We start from the raw sequence: 23,801 nt of genomic DNA, 5'->3' as shown, positions 1-23,801 counted from the left end.
TATTGTATTGTTTTATCTTCTGTTATGGCATATCTTTGACTATATCATGGCTTATAGAAAAGCTCACCTTTTTCACAAGGGGTGCTCTTGCATGTGCCTCAAAGAGAGGACTGATTGCTGTTGGACATTCATAGCAGCAATGGCTGACTTACTTTATATCAGCACATCCGATTTAAAATACTCAATTAATCACCACATCAAACAAAACATCACACAGTACACACAACTAAAGAAGGGCAGATAGCAAAAGTGTAGTTACACCCTATTTTATGGGACTTTTATAGGATCAGTAACTTTAAACGCCTTACTGTACACTTCCTTGAGATAAATCAAGAGTAAATACAAACTTTAAGTATACTTCGTAAGAATACGTCTTAATGTTTAACTCCTGAGAAATTGAAAGTGAAGGTGTGTGTGATCTCATTGCATTTTCCTTCAATCATTTTTTGGAAACCTTCACTAGAAGTGTAATTTTAACACACCAACATACCTGTAAATCTGTCAAATCTACAGTTTAACAAACATGCAATTGATTAGTCAAACATCTATTTCCTCATGATATTCTTTGCCAAATTATACAACATGGATGATTTGAGAAATATCTCTGTGGAATACTGGATGAATTTACTGCGTTGCATCAGTGTCTTTAGGTTATCGGTTTACCAGCTGGTGGGTTGGCGAAACTAGTATTTTTTTATTCATAAAAAAATAAAGAAAATTGTGTATTAGAATATATTTGCAAGAGTGATTGTTCCCCGGAGATAGTGATACAGTATCATACGAAGTAGAAAGTGGCAGCTTCAGTTCTATAGAGGATATCTGGACTAAATGAAGCATAAATCTGGACTAGGTATAAAATCTCCCACCAAGCGTGTGAATTATGTTATTTGTAAGAACTCTTGAGCCTTGTGGTTGGAAATACCATCGAATAACGGATACAGCAGAGGTTTAATCCAACAATGGACATGTGTTCTTGAGCAACAATGTAAACAGACTGTTTTATGGGCAGGAGGAAAAACACTTTTGACACACAGAGTGTTATGTTATATTTAGATTTAGGGTTATTTTGCACTTGAGGTAACCAAAGGGGCCCATGAGGGCAATTAGACTGACTACAGTGGCAATGAGAGGGTGAAGAACACTTGGCCTGGCTAAAGAGTCATTCACAAGGGTACTTGAGCTGTGACTTTAGGGGAAAATGGAAATGTCCCATTGTAGTAAAGAGAATAGCATAGCATCATTATGATTGTACCTGGTGCAAACAATTATTTTATGGCTTTTATGGCTTAGAACAAACAGAAAAACATTTGTTGCTGCACTGTCTGTCACTCAAACATGAAACGTGCCCACGGACTGTGTTGATGACATTAAAGTCGTATTCAGTTTAACTGAATCATCTCCTGACTTTTATCTAAAAAAAAATCTGAACTGTGACAATGATTTTTCATTGGGGAAATTGTTTTCTGTTTTGATAGTTCAGCAGTTGAGAAGGTTACGCAGTTTAGTTATTGAGTGTTATATATGCATGGGATTTATATCAATCTGATGAGATTAAGCCTGACATTTTCTTTGCTTGTATTGGCAAATACTCGTTTTTGCAACTTTAGTTCAGAAACATTTATCCCCTACAGTGTGATAGAGAGACACAGGGAGAGAGGGAGAGAACATGGGAAAGTAAAAAGGTCTGGAAATAATTCCGTCAGTGTGTCGACGCCCGGCATTTAGGCCTTCACATCCACCCCCACAACCCACCCCCACTCATGCCATGTGTAGAACGAATTACAGATCTGTGATTGGCTGGAAGTCTTTCGTAGGATGGTGTGATCCAATCGTGTGTTGTCTGTCTCTCACTGTAGGTCCATGTCTGATGTAGGGAGATGTTCTCCTGGGCTATATGCCTGATTCTGCATGTGAACTTGATTATTATGTCATACGACTCAACTGTTGTTGAATTTTTGTCGACATTATTATAGCTGGAATAGTTTTCTGTACATTAATCTTAGTATGTACATACAGAATGAATCTAAAACCAACGTGTTTCTGAGCTGAAACCTGTTGTTTTGATTATCTTATGTTATTCTGAAACATTTCAAGCAATTTACTTTATATGCATACATGTGTAGATTGTGAACAGTCCCTGATTATAGACCTACTTCACTCTGTTGTAGTGAAATCCCTTTGGCTTGTTGCATTTGGTGGAATCCTGTGTCTTTGCCAGGGCATAAAGATGGGCCAACTTATTCAAATGCATTGCCTTCCACAACTGCAATCCTATCACTATTGCATCAATCTGAAAGAGGCAGCCATCCCAGAGATGTTGCAAATCACAGAGGATTATGTTGTTTCAGTGGACTAAAACCAACACCTATCACAGTGGTTGCTACAGGCTGCCTGGTGGCTCACACTCAAGACCACAGCACTGATTTCCAAATCTGGGTCTTCTATTTATATAGTGTCTGAGAATGTGAGGGTGCTTCTGCCCATGTTAGCTGCTTGACCAGCAGGGTCACTGTGTTTTCTGCACATATTCGTTTAAATTGTTCTTTATGGGAACAGTTTATGACTTTAAACATAATATACTTTCACTTTAAGTTTAATGGCATCAATATCATAAACATATATGTGTCATTAGTTTATTTTGGCATTGTTCAAACAAACAGACTGGGGTTATAAAGCAATAATTGTAACATCATGTATTCACTGAGTAAACATCTCTACTTTTCAAACATGGGATCTATGGTTTATAAGACCCTGAAGTGTCAATAATTATGAGAATAAAACACAAATACTTTAAATTTAATTTGCTCAGAGATAATACCCATAATTTCTTAAATGTTTCAGGGGCCCCTGTTCAGCTCGGCTCCTTGCTCCCGGTTGAGCATGTATAAAATATTTGTTTCGGCACAAAAAAATCATTTTCTAAAGATCAGACTGTGATTAATCCACATCGTGGGAGTGTGTTTATTATGTTATGTGTCATCTTACACAATGTCCTGTCCAACAAATAAGTAGATGTGGGTTGAATCAAAGCTTGTGTTTAATCTGTGTTCAATCATTTATTATGATTGGAGAACTCTTTTTTATTTGGGTCACTTTAGCCCACATTACTATGAGTCATTGATGGGTAATAAAATGTTTGCCAACTGAAGGCACATGTTCAAGGCCACAATTACTGTTGACGCTTCCTTGTGTGTGTGTGTGTGTGTGTGTGTGTTTCATCCTGTGTCTTTTTCTGTGTTTGACTGAAGCAGAGACAAGAGTTGTAGAACGAGCACATCAGCACATTCATATCTATGCTTCCATACTGTTCATGTATCAAACTGTTTGTTTTTTGTGTTTATAGTCCTACCATCCATGAGAATTGCCACTGATGGGTTCTGCAGTGCAGAGCATTTAAACATCCTCGCCCAAAGCCTCAGATCCAATGAGGTAGGACAGTCCAGACATCACCTCAGCGTATAAAGCACACACACTGCCTTAATTTTCTGTCCTCCTCTGCAGTACTATTTATAGCCAATTAACTCCAAACCAAGAAACTAATCTAGGAGGGGATTCACCAGCTTGTCTGTTTAATAACTGACCTTTTTATGAGTGCATTCAGTCACTTCTAGCTTTATTTAGCCTGTGGATTTGCCAAGAGCAAATAGAAGGGTTTACTTCCAACAGGATGCTCTGACAGTAACAGAAACAAAGAGTGACATTGACTGTGTTGTAAAGTAATTATAAAACCAGGTATAACGGAATAAACATCTGTCATATCTATTTACCTAATCTCCCCCTCGGGCGTCCTATTAATTGTAAAGCTTTGACCAATTGGGTGGTGGTCCCAAGGCAACAATGGACATGCAGATCCATTTTTAACAACATGCCTGCCGGTAAAGATCATTTCCACGAAATGGCCTTAACAGATGTTCCCAGTGGAGCCAAGTTTTGTTCCTGTGGGTGCATGTCTCTCCCATTCCCACTGGGACATGCAACATTCCACTTATACTCCAGTTTAAAATGACATCATGTTTTTTGTTTTGATGTGCCGCTCAAAACAAAAAGTAAAGTGCGCCATCCAGATCGGTGGAATGATACCCAGCTCCTTGAGTCTGCTTGTCAAAGTGTGCCTGGCCTAGATACTGAACCCCAAAGTACTCCACTGGAGGTTGTTATCTGTGTGATGCAGTTGGCATCTTGCACAGCAGTCTCTGCTGTCAGTGTATGAATGGGTGAATGTGACATCCAAAAGTGTAAAAGCACCATAAGACTATAAAGCACTATATATACAGTCGATTTACCATCTCATACACATATCAGACGGGCTGATGAAGACAAACTGAACACTAATTCTGAGGTTTAAGTAAGAAAAAATTGTCTTCCAAATCTGTTCACTTGTAATTTTTCCCTTTTTGTGTCCCTGCTAATTCATGCACAGGAGGCTCCAGCGAGCCGGTCGAAGAGAACAGTGGATGAGTCAAAGACCACCTGCCTGCTCTACCTCTATGCTGACCACCTGTACTACAAGAGGTTCAAGTCTGTTGAAGCAGTTGTGGCTCAGGTGACATCATTTATTTCGGTTTCACTTCATGATATATTATTTGTGATTCACAATTTGAGAATGAGTTTTCTTAATCATGATTTTATCTCTAGCTAAGACTTAATGCTGTTGCCACCAAAAGGCTTAAAGATGCACACACAACCCGAAAAGCAAAATACCAGTGCCTGTTTGAGCTAAAAATATTGCTCATTGAGGTGTAAAGGTTATTTGCCCTCAACACAAAGAGTCACTCCCTTCAGAGCGATGCACTTAGATGCAGCCGATAACCTGAGCTGTCTGGTCTTTCACAGTGTACAGGACACAGTGTACACTAGAGCGTTCATAGTGTAATGGAACATCCAGCATGAGCGTGAACACACAACAGGATTTCCTCAGCTGTTGGCTGGTTTGATTACGCTTTGTTTACAAACCTGTCCTTGAATCCAATATCCGGGTTTTTGAGTTCATGGTGAGACAATCAAAGCTCCCCTGACGTAATTCTTAAAATCGTAATAAAACAAGTGACACTGTATGCCAGTAGATGAAGTCACTTGTAATCTTTTTGATTTTGTCTTGATTGATAGCACTTTACAAAGTAATGTTTCATTAATGCATGACTCATGATGATTTAATGTGGGTGTGATCAAGTCAATGGTCAAGTCATTATAAATGTATGTGATTAGTTCACACTTATTAGATATATAGAGATAATAATATGTTGTCAGTTATGTTAATTCACAATTATTTTATACTTTAATCGATATGTGATCATGAACTGGACCTGGACTTTGGATTCAAGGACAGGTTTGTAAGCAAAGCGTAATCAAAGCAGCCAACAGCTGAGGAAATCCTGTTGTGTTTTCACGCTCATGCTGAATGATCCATTACGCTACAAATGCTCTTTTCATGATAAACATAAATATCAGTTACATAAACTTTTACACAATTGAAATACAGATAACATGGTTGCATATTGAAATAACTGTGAATTCCATAAATGATGATCTATTAACTAATCACATAAAGATAAAGTGACTTGATCATTTGTTATGTTGGTAACAGTAATTCATAACACATCCTATATTAATCAATGCATTGACTTATCATGAGTCATCCTTTATTTAAGCACATAAGTGCTTATATAATTTATAAGAATATTGAATTGAAATTTGATTTCTTTAACTGAACTGATCAAATAAGAGCATCAGGGAGGGTTTCTACAACTGTTTGTTAATCTCTGATTAATTTTGATCATGGATGAAACTTTGGCTCTTTGTCTGGTTTTTCTATAATGACCAACATCAATTGACTGAAAGCCAGTGAGAGGAAAACAATTTGTTTTGAGATACTAAATAAAGGACCAAGCTGTTGCCAGTGTCAGAATAAAGGGCCACATGCCAGCGCCTGCACACAGCTGTCATGGCTTTTGACGTGGCAGCAGCAGTGACGAGGTTGAGAACCTTCTCGCTCTTTTAGAATATAGCAGCGCACGGCCAAGTAAGGCTCTGTGCCAGGTGCCTGGCATATGTTATAATAAGCACCCAGCAGCAGTAGTTTGTAACTCCAGTATAAAGTAACAACTCTACAGGTGCAATGGTACAGACAAGCAGCAGGTTTTTCATTTCATTTAAGGACCTCATTCTTGCATTCAATGCATTCTTTGGTGGCTTGTTACATTTAAAATGTCAAACATGTTTAACCCCATGCCTTATCTTGATCTCTTTTGACCTTGTGGGAGCGGCAGCATGTCTGCACCAGCCTCAGGTCTTCACTGAGGAGGAGCTGGTTTGATTTTTCAGAGGAATATTCTTTTTAATCTCAAGTGAGGCACAAACCTGAGTTTACAAATGTAAAGTTGACGAAGGGCAATGTATTTTGTGGTGGTTTTCTGGTGTAAGCTTTAAGTGAGTGTCATACTGGGTTAAAAGCTGCTTGCCTGCTGGCGTGCCTGTGTTGGCTCAATAATATGAAAAATAAGAGTAATTTAAGTGTGTTTGTGTTGAAGTTTTTCTGTCTGAACAAAGCGCTTGACACTGGAGTCAGAGGTCGCATGACGTTCTGTCCTAATATTGAGTTTAGCCACATACTGATTTAGGAATCAGTAAGTTATATAACCCAAACTTAATTACTTTGGGAACTCTAAATTAAAACCAGTATTTATTATTACACTCCATATTTGATACAAAGCTATAAAGATGTTTTATCTAATTATTTTAGACTCATGTTCTCAGCATCTGAGGTTTACAAGTCGCACTTTTATTTGCAATTTCTAATTAAACCTCTTTGCGGTCAAAGCAAGGTCAGTTAAGAGTAAGTCTCTCCTTTTGTGGCCACGCTGTTATTTTTGCCATCCTCATGCTGTCCATCCTCTCATTGCGTCCTCTCAGATTCTTTCCACCTTAACCACACGCACGCTCATAGTTGTTCCTGGTTCAGTGCCAAACCTTTGTTGCACCGGGTAAACAAATACACTGTAAGTGATGCCATGTTGTGGTCTTCAAGTGTAAATAGACAAAATGCTGCTATCAATCATCGCTGACCTGGTTTTACTGTCTTCTGCGTGCAAGGTGTCAATATTTACATTCATTGAAATTCCCAGCAGGCTATACTGTAGGTTCATCTCCCGCTGCATCGACTCAGACTTTTACATGTGACTGGTTTGCACGTGCCTCTCTGAATGTGCCACCCACATTGAAAACACCCTGTGTATAACCGCACCTCACAGATTACCTTACATGGTCCAATTATGAATCATAATCCAAAAGTCGAGTTGAGTGGTCGAGTTCAGAGGGAGTCAAATATATTGTCTAAATGATAAAAATGCTAAATGTGCTGTGAAATACTGTGAGTGTCAAAACCTTCTGCCAGTCATTTTATTGTCTGCAGTCCTGAGAAAGAAGAAGAAAATTTTTTTTTCACTAATTTCACAACATACATGCAGCATCACAAAACATCCCACAATAACAGGGAACACAATTCAATACAATTGATGATTTAGAGACAAAGTTGTTGCTGTGTCTAGAAGTCTACTCTGACAACATCAGCAAATTAAAGTTTCACACCAGTAATATCCACTGAGGTCATTTTATAACTAGACACCATCAAGTTGCTGATACATTATTACACTGTTCTAATTATCATTGTCACACTGACTTTTTAACATACATACATATATAAATATTGGAGTGTGCTACAAATCCTTGAATTTTGAATCTTGAAAATACAGAAATGTGCTGCAAACACAGACAATACATGCAAATTAGTAAGTCACAAATGAGGCAAAAACTATGTCAGTGTTTGAGCATCTTCGCCAGTTTTTAGTGTTGCTTGGAAACTTTTGCTTAACGTTCATTCTGTGCAAGCGTTGTCTGTTTTTGATTGTGTTTTCAGTGTACTGGCAATGTTTTTCATTATGCTGCATACGTGTTGGAGAAGATGTTATGTTCTTCCTTTGTTTTTGTGTTGTCTAATTTCATATGTTTTGTGTGTTGAGGGACACGTAAACCTCAACCACCCACCACCTGCTTCACAAGATCAGAAACAGGATATGCTTTTGACTGTTTTCTCACATAAATGCACGTATTTCTCAGGTTGCCTCCTACATGCGAGCTGTAAATGACATCTACGACAAGGTGGACTTTGATGGAATAAAGCTGATCAACTTCAAAGTGAAAACCCTCCAAGTAAGATCCTTCTGCACTCAAACAACACGATTACCCCACATCTTAAGGGTGACGCAGGTCTCTGACGACCACATACAACCAGTAATCCTGGCTTTCGCACATTGAAGTCATATTACACAAACACGTGATGACCTCCTTTTGTTTGAGATAACTGGGTTAATGCATCAGTCCCAGGTCGCCATTTTATGTCTTCTTCTACCAGTGAAAATCAAACTGAGACACACAATCAGCCCAAATGACTGAAACACAAAGCCTGCTTTCTTGGTGTGTAATTGTTTGTGTCCTTGTATGTCAAGTGAGCACCTTTACAGATATTTGATTCAACAGTGTGTGTGCCTGTCTCTCTCCAGGTGATGACAGAGGAGGATAAACATGATCCTTTGTATCCTCTGTACATCGGGCCTGAGAAACTGTTGAGTCTGTACTCCGAGAACAACTGGGGCAACTTCTGTCTGTCCTATCTGCTCACTAACAGAGACTACAGCGGAGTCCTGGGGCTCGCCTGGGAGGGCAAGGCTGGTGAGTCGGATTTACTGTGACACATGCACAAGTAAGACACATAAACATCTGTTTTGGCTTCAGATGCTGCGCTTTATTTTTACATAGGATTATACCATAAAACAGCAGGTTGATTAAGATACACACACTTCCATCGTTCACTTGTTTTTAAAAACCTTCAGTTTGAAATCTCAGACAGTATACACTGTATGGCTGTGTCAAGATGTCTTTTGTCCCTTTATGTAAGTATAATCAAATAAATTCACACTGTGCAGCCAAACATTGTTCAAACTCATGTAGAAAATGATGGAAATATTATCTTTTGATGTAGCCATATAACACTGGGGTTTGAACAGTGTAAACATCATATATCTTCAAGAGCTGATACAGAGTATAGATGGTATGGTAAGACATAATTGAATCAAAGATCATTTTAACAAACTTTAAGCTACTGAAAGTGGAATATAATGGTGGAAAATGCATGTTAATGGGTTAAATTGTGACCTTATCCTAAACTTTTATCAAAATATTTTAACCATGACTCAAAGATCATTACAAAAAAGGTGTGGTGGAATTTCATTGTTAAGAAAAACAATGAAAATCAGGACATTACTTTGTGTGGGATGATATGACAGAGTTCATGGGGATTCAAATACACTGAAGAGATTAATGATGCTACCAATAAAACAGTTGACAGTGGAAACAATTTTGAAAGTTTGCATTGAGACATATGGCAGGCTGAGCAGAAACGTGAAACACATATGAATCTATCCGTGTTGAAAGGTATGAGACTTGCAAAGCGAAATAATGTTTTCCTGCTGTGTCTTGCTGTGTGAATCTCTGCATGACTCTCTGTTGATGTATCAAAGGGCAGCTCCTTGGCTCCCAGGACTCCCTGTCCTTCATATGACACGAGCTCGCCAGAGGCTACAGTCAACACTCCTACGCTCACTCAGAGTTGCCAGATCAGTGTGAATTATTTGACCCTGGTTCACATTGACTGACACTGATGATGGAATATGCACAGAGAAAAACAGACTTTGAGCATAAAGAGGTGTAGTCCATTAGTAGGATCAATTAAGTGGCAAAAAGTCCAAACAGCAGATAAAATGCTTGTAAGCCTCCCTTGGTATTTCTTGAGTGAAATAATAGAGTTGCCCACAGAGTTGCAGGAATTATACAGCTCGCATTTCTGGGCTGTTATTTAAGCAGTGTTTTGATTTCAGAGACCAAAAACAAAACGTGAGTGAACTCCTCAATTAACAATCCCTGGTGATTTGCATGTAAAGCTGCTTACCCTCTGCTGTTGGGCTGAAATCATTGAAAGTGTCATTAACAGAGCACATGGTTCACTCCATTTTCTTAATTTTACTATTTATAAACAAAATCAAAATCACTTTTCACGCAATTACAAGAAACCTGAATCAACACCCTGAAGCAATAACATTTTGTGTTTGTTTAAAACTTTAAAAGTAATCATTTGTATTGTGCTTTTATGAACTCAATTTACACATTTTCTATTATCTAGTTATTATTACAAAATGCCAGCAAAACTTGACAAACCATTAATATTTCATATATTCTATTAATATATTAATCTGGTTTGAGGTTTAAAATGTTGAAAAACAACTGTGCTCACATAAAAAAACATAAATTTACTTGTTTCATTTGCCACCGTCTCTCAGGTCCGGTGACAAACTCTGTGTGTAGTATTATTGTTGTGTTGGAGGAGGTTCTTCCTGCTTATTTCTATGACATTGTCTCATACGCAGCTTTTGATTGGTTAAACTGAGGGGCGTGAGAGCAGTCCACCACAATGACATGTGATTAGGGAGCAATGGACCTTTGACACTCACACACACACACGCACACACGCACACACACACACACACACACACACACACAGGAAACATATACACACTTCCCAGACATCTTAGTGAGGATTGGTGACTGCATTCCATAGCTTGGTCACCATGGTGACATCTCACGTGAGGAACACACACACACACATTGTTGACGGTGACATTGTTGTGATTTTTTAGTCTCATATGACCAACCTGAATAATGAGTGGACTATTAAATGTGGATAATGTTTGACCTGCAGAAACAGATAACCCACTTCCACCAGTTTATTAGTGGTCTTGTGTAATAGAAGAAACCATGGGACCATAAACTCAAAGACCCTGATACCACTACAGCAGACTATAGCAGACCCACATAAACAAGCTCATGCGCAGCCCCCATCAATCACTTGGAGCTCCTCCTCTAACCTCTTAGTCAACTTATGTGTTCATATGCCATTGGAGGTTGGTTGGGGGGTTGGGGGCCTTTACGTCTTGTGCCACGCAAGCTTTCTCACCAGTAAAATTCCTTCTTCTCCTGAGACTAATTAAGGAACAGTAATTTTCCTCACAAGATGTTTGGTGTGCATGGTAGTGTCATTGTCCTTATGGGAGAATGAAATAATATAAGATATATGTCTTTAAAACTGTCATTAATTCACCTTTTACCTCCCATTGTTCTGCCCATGTAACGATGGGAAGTTGCACAATACATGTTACATGGATATATTAGACTAGGTTCTTCTTCTTCTTCTTCTGGTGATTTAATTTAATAAGGGACTCCTCATGACCTCATAACCTGAAACCTTAAAATTATGGTGTATACCTATATTTACCTATATTTACATTACAACAGCCTTACAGTGTAATGAAACTTTATGGCCTAAATTACTGCAAAGATCGAACAAGTTAAAGCAGTCCATTTGTTTTTTTAATCAAGGCGAACCATCCTCGAAAAGTGTTCAGATGTTTAAAAGGGTAGAACTACTCCATAAATTTAGCATTACACTTAATAAAGATCAAAATCAGTGCATCTGAACCAGAGGTATTGTCTTTTTTTACCCCATGTATTCTTCCTTTCATTACCCTCAGTGTAACCCATCTGCTGACACTTCAGTTGTAGATTATGGTGCTACTAACAGCTAATGGAGCCTCAAAGTGCTAGCCTCACGCAAAGATGAACTACAGAGGTCTGTTGAGTTCTAGTCTTCATCCCCCGAATGACTTGATGTAACTTCAATTTCACACTTCTGGACATGACTTCACACTGCTCCCTCTGGACCCGCAAACATATTTATACAATGTGTTTCACATATGCAGCAGAGTACCCCCTGAGAACTGTAGACAGACTTTGAAGTGTGAAGTCAGAGGAGTTCCCCCCTTAAGGTCAAGTGGAGTCTGGATTGGGTGACAAAGGGCTGGTCAGCACTTGACAGCCGACATTGTATGAAAGTAAGGTTCATATCTTCATCACAATTTTAATTAACATAATTTTTATGAATCTGGATAACTCTGTGATCCTGTAGTTTGAGTCTGAATGTAATATGGATGTCTTCTTATATGCATTAAAAACTAGAGACCAGAACATGAAAACACTGACACACCCACTCTCCATGTGTGTGGTAGCCTGAGCTTAACTGTCATGAGTTTAGTTACTTTTGGCAGAACTCTGAGATAACTTCATACCAAAGTCTGTTCGGGTTAAGAAAGATCAAACAAATATAAAGCTGTTCATTGTAAACATCCATTCAATTTTGGCATGATATTTCCTGGTCCAACACTGATGATGATTCACGATAAGTGCTTTAGCTGTAGAATTAACCGATCACTTTACCGTTCTTGCGGCTCGTGAAGTTGCCATCAGTGAGTATCACAGCTGATAACAATGAGAGCAAAAAAAAAACAAGTCCCATGTTGAGTAAGATGCATTCCAGACAGTCTTTTGTTTTCAGCAATGAAAAAAAGTCAAATTGGTCGAACAGTGCGGTGAATAAATCCTATTCAAATTTGCAACGTGGAGGTCATTGAACTCTGGAAACAAAGGGAGCAGTGATGGAAAGTCACCAGATGCAGTTACATTACTTTTGGTCGACTTCCAGTCTTGAGCAACTGTAGTTTTCTGAGAACTTTGGTCGGTTTTCTTAGAACCGCTCGCTGTGTCTGTTTTTGTTGTTAAAGGTGCTGTCGGGACACCCCCGCACCCGCCCACATATTTATCTAAGGAAAGACTTCCCCTTTACTATTGTTTGTTTGTTCCTATTACACCGTGTGAAATATGAGTGTGTGTGTGTGTGTACCTGCATAAGTTTGTTTATGATATTAATCAATACTGCCCGATTAAATATTTCTTGAAGTGGGTGTGCTGTTTCCTCCTGATGGTGAGTGTGGGCATTATCTGCAAGTGATCCACACGATTGTTTGTTTCTCCTTACTGTGTTTGTCCAAAGAGCTAATAATAGGAGTCTTTCATTACGGGCTCCTTTCTTGAGTGAAGACGAGAAGGAGGAGGGGACAAAATCGCAGCCCCTCTCTACTCGTACTGCCAAAAACCACAGAGCAGGCCTCAAAAGTAAGCTCTTTCTAGGAATCCCAGCTCCTTGAATAGCCCATCAGGGGGGCCATTTTAGGTCAAAAGCGGGGAATGCTGGAGAAATGCATCCAGAATTCTTGATTAACATGGCTGGGGGAGTCTTGTTTGGCAGATTGTGGATATAGAACTGCTCTTTTTTTTACTTTTAGCAGTGAAGAGCAGAGTTAATAATGACATTTCCGCACATTTTCCACTAAAGCTTAAGAGTTTTATTATGCTGTCAATATGATACCAAATACCAAGCGATAAAATAGTCTCAGGCTACTGCATTATTCCTTCACTTGCCATATGATGATAGTGTAACTGTCTTGCTTTTCCTCCTAAGCACTACAGTACCCTTATTGTTTCTACAACAGCAGAGAGAGAGGGCACTTTTGTTTTTGTTTTTCAACCTCTAACTGTCCTTCACTGCTCCTGGACGTCACACTTACGCCCACCGCGTAACAAAAACATACCAGAGGGAGATCCAGATGCCCTCGACTGGTTCCCACAGTCCCACAGGTTTCTCTGAAATGTATCTTTAAAAGACCACTGTTCTTCACAACCCACACCGCTGACCACATTGTGTAACAGGTGTTACATAAATTCCTGTGACTGCATGGGTGCTAAGACCGCCAACCTGAACCACACATGGGCAGAAATGGAGGGAACCAATGAAGAGAGAGGATGGACACATGGGAATTACTCCCACAGTAGCTGATTGAAAGACGGAAAAAATACTGATGGATGTGTAAGACCATGAATAGAGATGGTTGTGGATGCTGTGGGGCTCAGATTATAAGGACATGTAGTCTGAATATCCCATGTTTCAGTATTTATATATGTGCTGCACAATAAGAAGGATTGACCCAGTTTAAAGTGTCAGATGTCGTAAATTTAAGACTACCTGAAGTCTACTTTGCTCAAATAGATGAACAGTCACTCTGATAACCAATGTCATAGGTGCTCAGTTCGACCATTCATATTGGTTCGTGTGAAAACCAGGCCTCTGGCTGGCCAGCTGAAAAATGATGTCACAACGCAGCCATCCATCTACATGTGAATGTGGCCAGCTGTTTGTAATTGTGGGAATGGCTTTCAGGAATGTTACGTAAATCCAAAGACACTGGACACCATTGGAGGCCAAATGGCTCTGCAAGCTTTGATGTGAGCTTAGCGGGTCAGTTGGTCTGCCTTTCCGCACCTCCCCGAAAAAGGGGCCTCAGAGGTCGATAACGTGTCAGTAGCAAAATTTTGTTAGTACTATTTCCAGTAGCACAAGGTCAGTTATGCAACCATATGTACTGTTCTGTACTGTACTGCAAAGTGACCAGCAGGTAAGTTTTCATGAGGTTGTGTTGAATCTGAAGTGTCAACACAGCAGTCATGATGCATTCATGAGCTGTCAGCTTTACCAACACCTGCTGTAAAGTTTGACCACTTTCATGTACACACACATATATACTTTATATGACCTCATTGAAAACTAAACCTATAAACTCAACATGTTCATCCCTTCCTCTGTCTGTACTTCAGGTAACTGGGGTGGAGTATGTTCGCAGCAGACCACCCTGCGTAACGGTCGTACTTCTACCCTCAACACCGGTCTGGTCACAATTCAGAACTATGGACAGTTCCTGCCTTCCCGCTATGTCCAGCTGACCCTCGCCCATGAATTCGGCCACAGCCTGGGATCTCCGGTCAGTCGCCATCATTAAGTTTACAAAATATTTACAATATCTGTCTGAGTCTAAATGTCTTCAAAGCTGGCACAACACAACCAAATAATCATGACTACAGAGAATATTGCACATAATTTATATCCCGTGACCGTGAAAGTATGTGCATGTGTTTGTCTCTTTTCACCCTAAATCCATATGTTATATTATTTAATTTTTTTGTAGAACTCAGTTTAAAGTGAATAATGAAACAAGTCTGAGACTAAGTCGTGATTTCACCACCGTATGATCACTGTTTGTGCCTTAAATCCAAATAATGTTGGGTGCACAACGTAATATTTCATATAACCTTTCAATGAATTCAAGTTCTATTGCTCAGTTTTGCATTAATAACAGTTTCTAAGACATATAACTAGTAATGTAACAGTGTATGTTAGAGGAAAGATGTGTGTGTCTTTGGGAGAGTTGTAGTTTCTATTGCAAGTACGGCTTCTAGCAGGATATTTATCATATCCTGGGATTGTTAAAGCCTGTTTAACTGACTGGTTTATTAGGCACTAAAATCAAATGGAGCCATTGTTGCGTAATTAGTTAGACCTGTGTTTTGCTTCCTGTCTATTCAGTGCTTCAGTGGTATATAACATGTCTGTCAAATTAACCGGTTTTACTCTGAACCCCCTTTTGGGGCTCCAATCACTAAACACTTTCTAGTCTAACATAAGAGTGTAGGTTGTGTAGTGAATGACAATTCAACGTGACGAAATTCAGACTTACTTCACATATTCTCACAAGGCCTACATGGCTGTTTGCACTGCACCAGAACAAATTGTCTGTGAATGATTCACTTATGTGGGCATTAGAGACCTTGGCCTGTATTGACTGGCTTGTTTCATAAAGACCCCAGGCTCAGCCTCACTGCATAATCTGGAATAAGAGAACAGGAGGATGTCTGATGGCGCACTATTTTTCTCTTCACAGTTATTCCCTGTTGATTTATATACCAACCCTTACAACTCATTCACCAGTGGTGGGAAGTAACTCAATACATACGCTGTTACGTTAATTTTGAGGTACTTCAGTTTATGATGCTTTATACGTCTACTGCACTACATTCATCTGACAGTTGTAGTTACTGCTTACTTTACTGGTACACTTTACATGAATTAAAACATATAATGAGTGGGTGAACTTCAACCAGTCAGATCAACAAACCCCGTAAAGTAGTCTGACTCTTACTGAAGCCAGTCGGGAGAAAAGCTAGAGCATCTTTTTCATCAGGAAAATCCTTCATTGCTCTTCTTTCAATGAAGAAATACTCTCTAGCTCCGAAATAACTGATGCTTACAGCATCTACCCTAACCTCTTTGGCAGCAGCTGCTGTTTGTCACTTCTCACACACACCTAGCAGTAAACCACACACATAACTAATAACTTTATAGGATGTTCACTGGAATTTCTTATATGTGTAGGCTCTGCCCAGCTCTGCATGATGACATAATGTTCTGACATTATGTGCTTATGTGCCACAGCACAAAATGAAAGTTTCTTTGTAGTTGCTTCAGTGGCATCTAGCGGTGTAGTTACCCCCTCTACCTGCCCTCCTGCTCCAAGCGTGAGGGAGAAGCTATAGTAGCTGTAAAATGGCAGAAAAACCTGTCGAACGCTGTATGTTTAGTGTGTTCATTCTGGGCTACTGTAGAAACATGGTGAACACCCTGGAAGAGGACCCATGGCATCTGTAGATATAAAAGGCCAAAACAATTTTCATAGTCAGGTGATTATACACTAGAAAACATAGTTATACATACATATTATATTGAATTTGTGACATATTCTGTAAACAGAGCCCCATACAAAGTAGGATTATAAATGCAAGACTGATGGTAATGAAGTATATTTACATTGTGGTATTAGTACTTTTATTGAAGTAAAGGATCTGAATACTTCTTCTCCCACTGGGATCGACCCCCACCATAACAACACACAGCTTATATATAAACAAATCCACATACATCACTGCATACGTGATGGCTGCCAGCACCTGCTACCTTTCTCTCACAGTCCAACATGCCAGCAGCGCTGCTCAGTTTCCTTTCACCCTGCGCTCTGTTATTCACACTTCCACACACCAAAGAGGCGTTCCTGAGCAGATTAGTTCTGCTATGTCTGACCCTGCAGCTTTCCTATAAATTAAACTAAGTTCTCCTACTCTGGGCTGGTGCACTGGCTCCTGTGACAGGCATATCTCATTGTTTCCAGGCTGGAAGAAGCACATGACGAGATCTGAACATGAGCTTCACCTGAGATTTATGGGTGGCATGGTGCAGGAAATAGGAGTGGGCTGTGATGTGACTGTGAATTCTGGGTTCACAGAGCTGCTTCGGCCTTTGGCCTACTTCTCTTGTGGCCAAACATGCATAAAGATCTCATCAGATCTGCTGCTCAGGTGGAAAATAAATAATAGTAGCAAGTAAAGTAGTAGTAAATATAGTAAAAATTCTTTTGTCGTCGCCCTCTCATTCATTACATTTATTTCTTGCTACACTTTGTGCACACATATCCTTGAAAGTAGGGCAGCAACTAACAATTACAGTTGTTTTTATTGATTAAAGATAATAAGCTGATTTATATGTGTTGAATGTTGTGTTAATGCATTCGCATTAATGGCGTACAGCCTACGTCACAGGTTGTTTTGACTATAAAACTCCTTCAAATGTCTGACAAACAGTCCAAAACACCAAGATATTCAATTTACTATTTTATATGGTGAATTAAAGCAGCTAATTCTCACAAGGGAATATCTGGAAGCAGATAATTTTCCAGTGTAAATTCCTCAAACAAACAGAATTAAGATAAATCTACAACACAAAAGACAGTCGTGACGAGCCACAACATGAAATGTAGACTGTTTCCTGGAAGAGAAATACTTCATTCTTTTGTTTTGTTTCGGCTTGTTTTGGTCTTGAAACTCCATCAAGGTTATGTCTGTGGTAACAGCATCTGTAAAACCACTACAGGTGTTCAAGAAGTAAACAGGAAGCACAGGAAATCTGATAATTCACAGAGCAGAGTACCCATACTTTACTACTTTCCGCCATAATGACTACTGCAGCAAAGGCAAAGTGTTGGTGTGACTGTGTAACCTTTGCAGATTTGACCTAAGATACAACAAAATGGCTGAAGCAAAGAGAACAGGACATTTCAGTGGAAACTCAAGACTAAGTCAGCTTCATGAGATGAACACTGCACCAACATCTGCTGACATGTAGTCATGCTAACCCCAGCGTTGCAGATATTGACAGATATAGTGAGGACTATAAAATTAGCACTTATTATATCCATCAAACTAATGAAGAACAGATGCAGAAGCTCCCACATCAAAACATGTTCCTCCACATGGGTCCACGTTAATTTCAAGTCAACCCCTTTGGTCTCTTAATTCACCAGTGAGTCTGACATCCAGAGAGCACGAGTTCCAGGTAATGTTTCACAAATACGTCGTCTGACTAAAGCAGGAGGAGCTCTCTGTTCTGTCCTTGGTGTCCCACATGTGGAACATGACATTTCTCTGCTGTTTCAGGGCCATCAGATTCCATGTTTTGACTGCATAAAAGATGTGTTTTTCTATTATTTGAACATACAAGATAACAGAAAAGTCTGGCCTTAAATGACCTTCTATATTACAAGCTACTGAGATCATATATAAAAGGGACTTAATCCCCTCATCTGGGATTTAGGATGGAAACATGCTCTCAGTTTGGTTCAATGTGTTTCTCCCTACTCTAAAGCTGATAACTTTTAATGGAAATGTAAATATTTATTCACTGTGACACATAACTTAAGCCAAAAAACAGTAAATTTTGGGTCCTTTGTCTGTCTTCCAGCACGATGAGGGCTCAAACTGTGGGAACCTCGGCTCCTCCGGTGGTAAAGGCCGGTACCTGATGTTTCCTCACGCCACAGATGAGGTGCGAGAAAACAACGATAAATTCTCGCCCTGCAGCATCGAACACATCAGCAAGACCCTGAAGCTAAAGAAGGATGACTGCTTTGTGGGTGAGGCACTGTCCACTTGTGTGTTGCCGTGCAGAGTCAACACCAAATGTTTATGCAGTGCATTAGTCATTGTAAATAATTGTAATTTGTCTTGACCTTTGGGGTGTGTTTTGTGTATTTACTTGCATGTGTTTATCTGTCTCTGTTCTTTTTGGCCAGTCAGCGATCAGCCCATCTGTGGAAACCAGATTGTGGAGGAAGGTGAGGAGTGTGATGTCGGTCACAATGACACAGACCTCTGCTGCTTCAGCGCTAAACAGCCTGTGGGAGTCCAGTGTCGCCTCAAGCCTGGTAAAGTCTGCAGGTACTACGCGTATAAGCATACACAAACTTTAGGATAAGTTGCTGCATGCAGATCACATTCATCTACTATTCTGTAGGTTTTCTATCTTATAGCTGTGTCTTTGTTTTGTCTATATGTGTCTCCATGTTTATCTCTCACTGAATATATGTATATGATGTTCATCCGTCAGTCCGAGTCAGGGCCTGTGCTGCGGTCAGGACTGCGTGTTGAAGCCGGCAGGTCAGACCTGTGATGAGGAGACAGACTGTCAGAAAGAGGCTGTGTGTTCAGGCCTCTCCTCGGTCTGCCCCGAGCCAAGCGCCAAAGAAAACCTCACAGTCTGCAGTCAGGGCACACGTGTCTGCCTGAACGGGGTGAGGAAGCCTCAATTACATTGACCAACAAGCTAGTCAGTTTATGTGTTGACTTTCGTACTGTTTTGAAATGAATAGAAAAAAATCGAAAATATATTTAAATTCCAATCTATATATATGATTTGCAGTTAAAGAACAACCTAACAACAGCTGAAAATCTTATCTTACTTTACAACCTGCTGCAGTGATGTAGACATGTACTGCAGGGTATGTCAGTACACTGTGACATCACTGTTGGATGTGGTTACATGTGCCACACCAACCACTGAGACCTATCACTGATCCTGCATGTTGTCAGAAGTGATGATGAGACTTTTAACCAGAGAGGGCAATGAAATACAGCTTGTGGAATATGCTATAAAACGGGCAAACACACCTGTGTGGATCTTTAAAACCTGTAAGTGATGATAGCAGTAATTTCCAAGAGCATCCTCTTAGTTTGTTGCAGTTCTCTTTTCTTCAAAAAGGTTGCATAAATTATTAGAAAAGTTTTAGCTATTTATATATTATTGTTTACATGATACTGTTATTCATATAAACTGATCCAGTGTCACGTCACGTTCCTGTTCCTGTTTATATATAAACTAATGTGAAGTTCTGGATTTAATCAATGCTTGAGTGTCCAGTAAGTGCGCTCACAATCTACTTTATTTCTAAACAAACACAACATTATAACACAAGATTACCAAGAAAAGATCTGATTTAATCCATGTAACCATGAGACAACCATGTATAATGCTATAAAAATTTTCATCTTGATCAAATTCCCTCTGTGGTCCATCTGTTGATACACTGCCCTCTGAGCAGTTTATTCCAGCTGTGGATGTTGCTTCATTATATATGGTGGATATATTACTCTCCAGAGTTCACCTCTGATGACCAGGTCCAGAAACATAACAAATGGACTTTTGAAGGGGATGCAGGAATGTAATAATCTGAGAAAAGGGTATCCAACAATGAAGGTGTAGTTACAGTGTTCATATTCAACCGACTCATATTGTTTTGATATTTGCTCAAATTCTTTTCAATTACACAGAAAACAGGAACACTGATTCATCTGTCCAAATGAGCCAAATCTTAAAACTAGATTTCAGACTTTTGAAGAATATACAATTTGCAAAACCACATGTCAGGAAATTACATGACAAAGCGAAGATAAATTTTCCAGAATGCGTTCCCAAAGTCTGGGAAAAAGTAAAATTTGTCTCCATAAACCAGACATGTCTTTCATCTGTGCTGAATGTATTGTGCAATGTGTTGTGAAATGCAAAATAAACAAACACAGATGCATAAACACATTTATATTTGTAAGGATTTTGATCTGTCTAACATCATAAAGAACACCAGGTTGAAAAAGAGTGTTTCACCTGTGTGTGGTCTGAAGTGTGTTTGTTGGCCCTGTAACCACACCCAACAATGATGTCATGTTGTACTTGACACACCCTAAAGTAAACTTCTACTTGTCCTGTTTCAAGAGGTTGCTGATAGACTTTCACATCACCCACAAATAAATGTACAGGGATGGATGTTTATTATTATTTACCAAGTTTTTATGGGCATAAATTTATCCAAAAGAAGGGACATTTAAACCAACCACATTTTGAACAGGTATATCTTCCCTCCAATTAATTGTTAGTTAGCACAACCTATAGAAAGTCCAGCTTGAAGCAGTTACTACTTACTATTTCAATATTGAAGTATCAAATAAAACTTTGACAGGCATAATCTGCTGTGGTTTGCTTATGATTTTACTCTTACTCTTTCTCAGTTTTTCCAGTCATTTTCTTATAAACTCTTAATGAGTCTGTTTTTCTCTGCAGGTCTGTACTGAGTCTGTGTGTGTGAGGCACAGCCTGCAGCAGTGTGACTGTCCAGGACGCTCCATGAAGGAGAAATGCCACATGTGCTGTCAGCAGCCCGGTAACCATCGGTCCAACTGTCCTCTACTACTGAGGAATGTGTTTACACTTTGTGTCTCAACATGTCAGCCTGTGTCAATTTGTACTGAGGTTACCATCATACATCACTGTTTACCATTAGACAATGGAATAAGTAAGGCCAAGGGGCTTTGAATGTGTGAGTTACAGTCAGTTGTCCTTAATGCTTTGGTTTCCTTCAAGTTCAGTGTCCGTGATCTAGCTTTAAATGGTTAAATTATGTATATATTGGTATATTTTAATTCGATTTTCTCTGTGTCAATGGCAGATAAGCCTGAGACGTGTGCCAGCACCACCTCCTCTGTGTTGACCCGTCACTTCCAAGGAAAGCCATTGCCATTGGTCAGTGGAGCTCCATGTTCAGGGAACCAGGGATACTGTGATAAATTCCACGTATGTCGTCTGCTGGATGCAGATGGCCCCATCGCAAGACTGAAAAACTCCTTTCTACATCTGGATGACTTCGATGACATAGCAGAGTGGATGAAGGTGAATGTCCCCTGTGATTTTAAGTTTAATAACGCACACATTCACAAGATGTTTTCGGATGGCACATCAAAACGTGAAGAACAGATAATATGGATGTCATAACATGAATGAACTGCTAAAATCAGTCCATGTGACATGTCAAAGGAGATTTTAGAAAAACTTTTCTTACTTCACCACAATAAAAAAAACAGTATGAAACCTTTAAGATTAAGGTTTTGAAAGAAAAACAACGGTGTTCTTGGTCTGGTTGCAAAGTGCAGTGTAGAAGTGAAATGAAATGATTACATCCAAAGTTAGTGGAAAGATCCTTGGACAGCACAAATTGATTTTAAAACGTGTCCATTTAAGTGCAAAACATTTGTGCGTATCAGGTTTTATTAATCTGCTTCATGGACATACAATAACATGTACAAACAACAGTTCACTTTGCTTTGTGTCTAAACAGAATTGAATTTATAAGTAACAAAATTGCACCCCTCACTCAATTCAATGCACTCCTGGAGTGCCTTACTTAGTCTGGTATGACCAGTAGCTCATTGTAGTTAATGAGCAGGTTCCTCTATAGTTTAAATCTTGTGCTGTACATTGAAAGGTGTAGTATGCATGTATTGGGGGCTCTATTTACAGAATATGGCAGAAATGGACTATAATATGCATAACCGTGTTATTAGTTTATAATCACCTGAAAAAAACAAAAAAAACAATGCTTTTGAGATCTTTACAGATGCTACAGGTCCTCATCCACTGAGTCCACCATGTTTCTACAGTAGCCCAGAACAGACAAAGTAAACAAAGACTCTTGATAGGGCCTTTTTCCACATGTATTTTGCAGCCACCATAGTTTCTTTAAGACATACTTGTCACGACTTAGCAAAAGAACTCAACCAACTGTCAAAAGAAAAAGTTCATTTGTGATGAGGGTGGTGTAGGGAAGGAGGGGTGCTGGTCCAAGGGGGTGATGGGCTGAGAGTGGCTCCTGGGGGGAAATAGCTGCAGGAGGGCTTAAAGTGATGGCTGGGTTGGCAGGCAGGCTTGCAAGCAGGACATGACCTGAACAAAGAGACAACAGGTTTAGATTATGAACCGACCAGCAACTGGTTCAAAAGGCTAAAAAACTATGTGTACTGAATGACGATAGGGACAAGGACTAAATGCAGACTGGGTGATGAGCTGATGGAAACCAGGTGGCTTGATTGTAGCAGCAGGGCAGGTGTGGAGTGGGAGGTAAGCGGATCCAGCAGATGTTACAAGGGGGAGGGGAACGTAACAGACATACAAACAGGTAGAGACAGAACAGAAACAAACAGTACAGACAAACACAACGCCAAAACTGTCATGATGCTGGCCTCGTGACAATACTAGTTTCTTCATGCCTGGAAACAGAGGATGAGGTGAGGTGGGTGCAATCAGCATCTACACTGCTAGATGGCACTGAATCCTAAACACAGGTCCTTTGAGCTGACCGCACAGAGCAGTAACAGCTGCTGTTGATAATGGACTTAAAAGGGAGAAACGTGCCAAAAAAAAGTTTGTTGAGCCTACAGGATACGCAATGTGAATGTAAACAAACCTGGTTTTGTTTAAAATGAAAGCTCCGCCACGCACATCGAGTCAGTTGCCAAACTATTTTAAAAGCCTAATCCTAAACCTGATGGTGTCTAATTCATTATCACATAATATGAGTTCTATTATGTATGTTTTGTAAAGCAATATGTCCTCAATCAGGTCCTTGTGTGTTACATTTATAAATTTGAACCTGAAGCTGTTGCACTGACTTATGATTAGCGGTTCTCTGGCCATCAGCTCATGTTGTAAATAATTATTTACCTCATGCTATAAGTGAGGACCTCGTCTTTGTTAGGATGCAGCA

General features: G+C 39.6%; 1 protein-coding gene across 2 annotated transcripts in view; it reads left to right on the top strand.

The window, feature by feature from the left end:
- si:ch1073-396h14.1 (disintegrin and metalloproteinase domain-containing protein 10) overlaps positions 1-23,801 on the top strand; it is a 29,638-nt gene that overhangs the window by 4,056 nt on the left and 1,781 nt on the right. For both annotated transcript variants that reach the window (XM_019257599.2, XM_019257598.2), the window contains exons 5-14: positions 3,344-3,429; positions 4,421-4,543; positions 8,113-8,205; positions 8,556-8,724; positions 14,650-14,813; positions 18,677-18,848; positions 19,008-19,152; positions 19,322-19,505; positions 21,326-21,425; positions 21,711-21,931. In XM_019257599.2, the coding sequence (XP_019113144.1) occupies positions 3,344-3,429; positions 4,421-4,543; positions 8,113-8,205; positions 8,556-8,724; positions 14,650-14,813; positions 18,677-18,848; positions 19,008-19,152; positions 19,322-19,505; positions 21,326-21,425; positions 21,711-21,931 (1,457 nt within the window). The remainder of the gene's footprint in view (positions 1-3,343; positions 3,430-4,420; positions 4,544-8,112; positions 8,206-8,555; positions 8,725-14,649; positions 14,814-18,676; positions 18,849-19,007; positions 19,153-19,321; positions 19,506-21,325; positions 21,426-21,710; positions 21,932-23,801) is intronic.

This window comes from Larimichthys crocea, chromosome XVII (assembly GCF_000972845.2).
Source record: "Larimichthys crocea isolate SSNF chromosome XVII, L_crocea_2.0, whole genome shotgun sequence".
Classification (NCBI taxonomy): Eukaryota; Metazoa; Chordata; class Actinopteri; family Sciaenidae; genus Larimichthys; species Larimichthys crocea.
The sequence above is the reverse complement of the archived record's forward strand: the minus strand, read 5'-3'. Positions and strand labels throughout refer to the sequence as shown.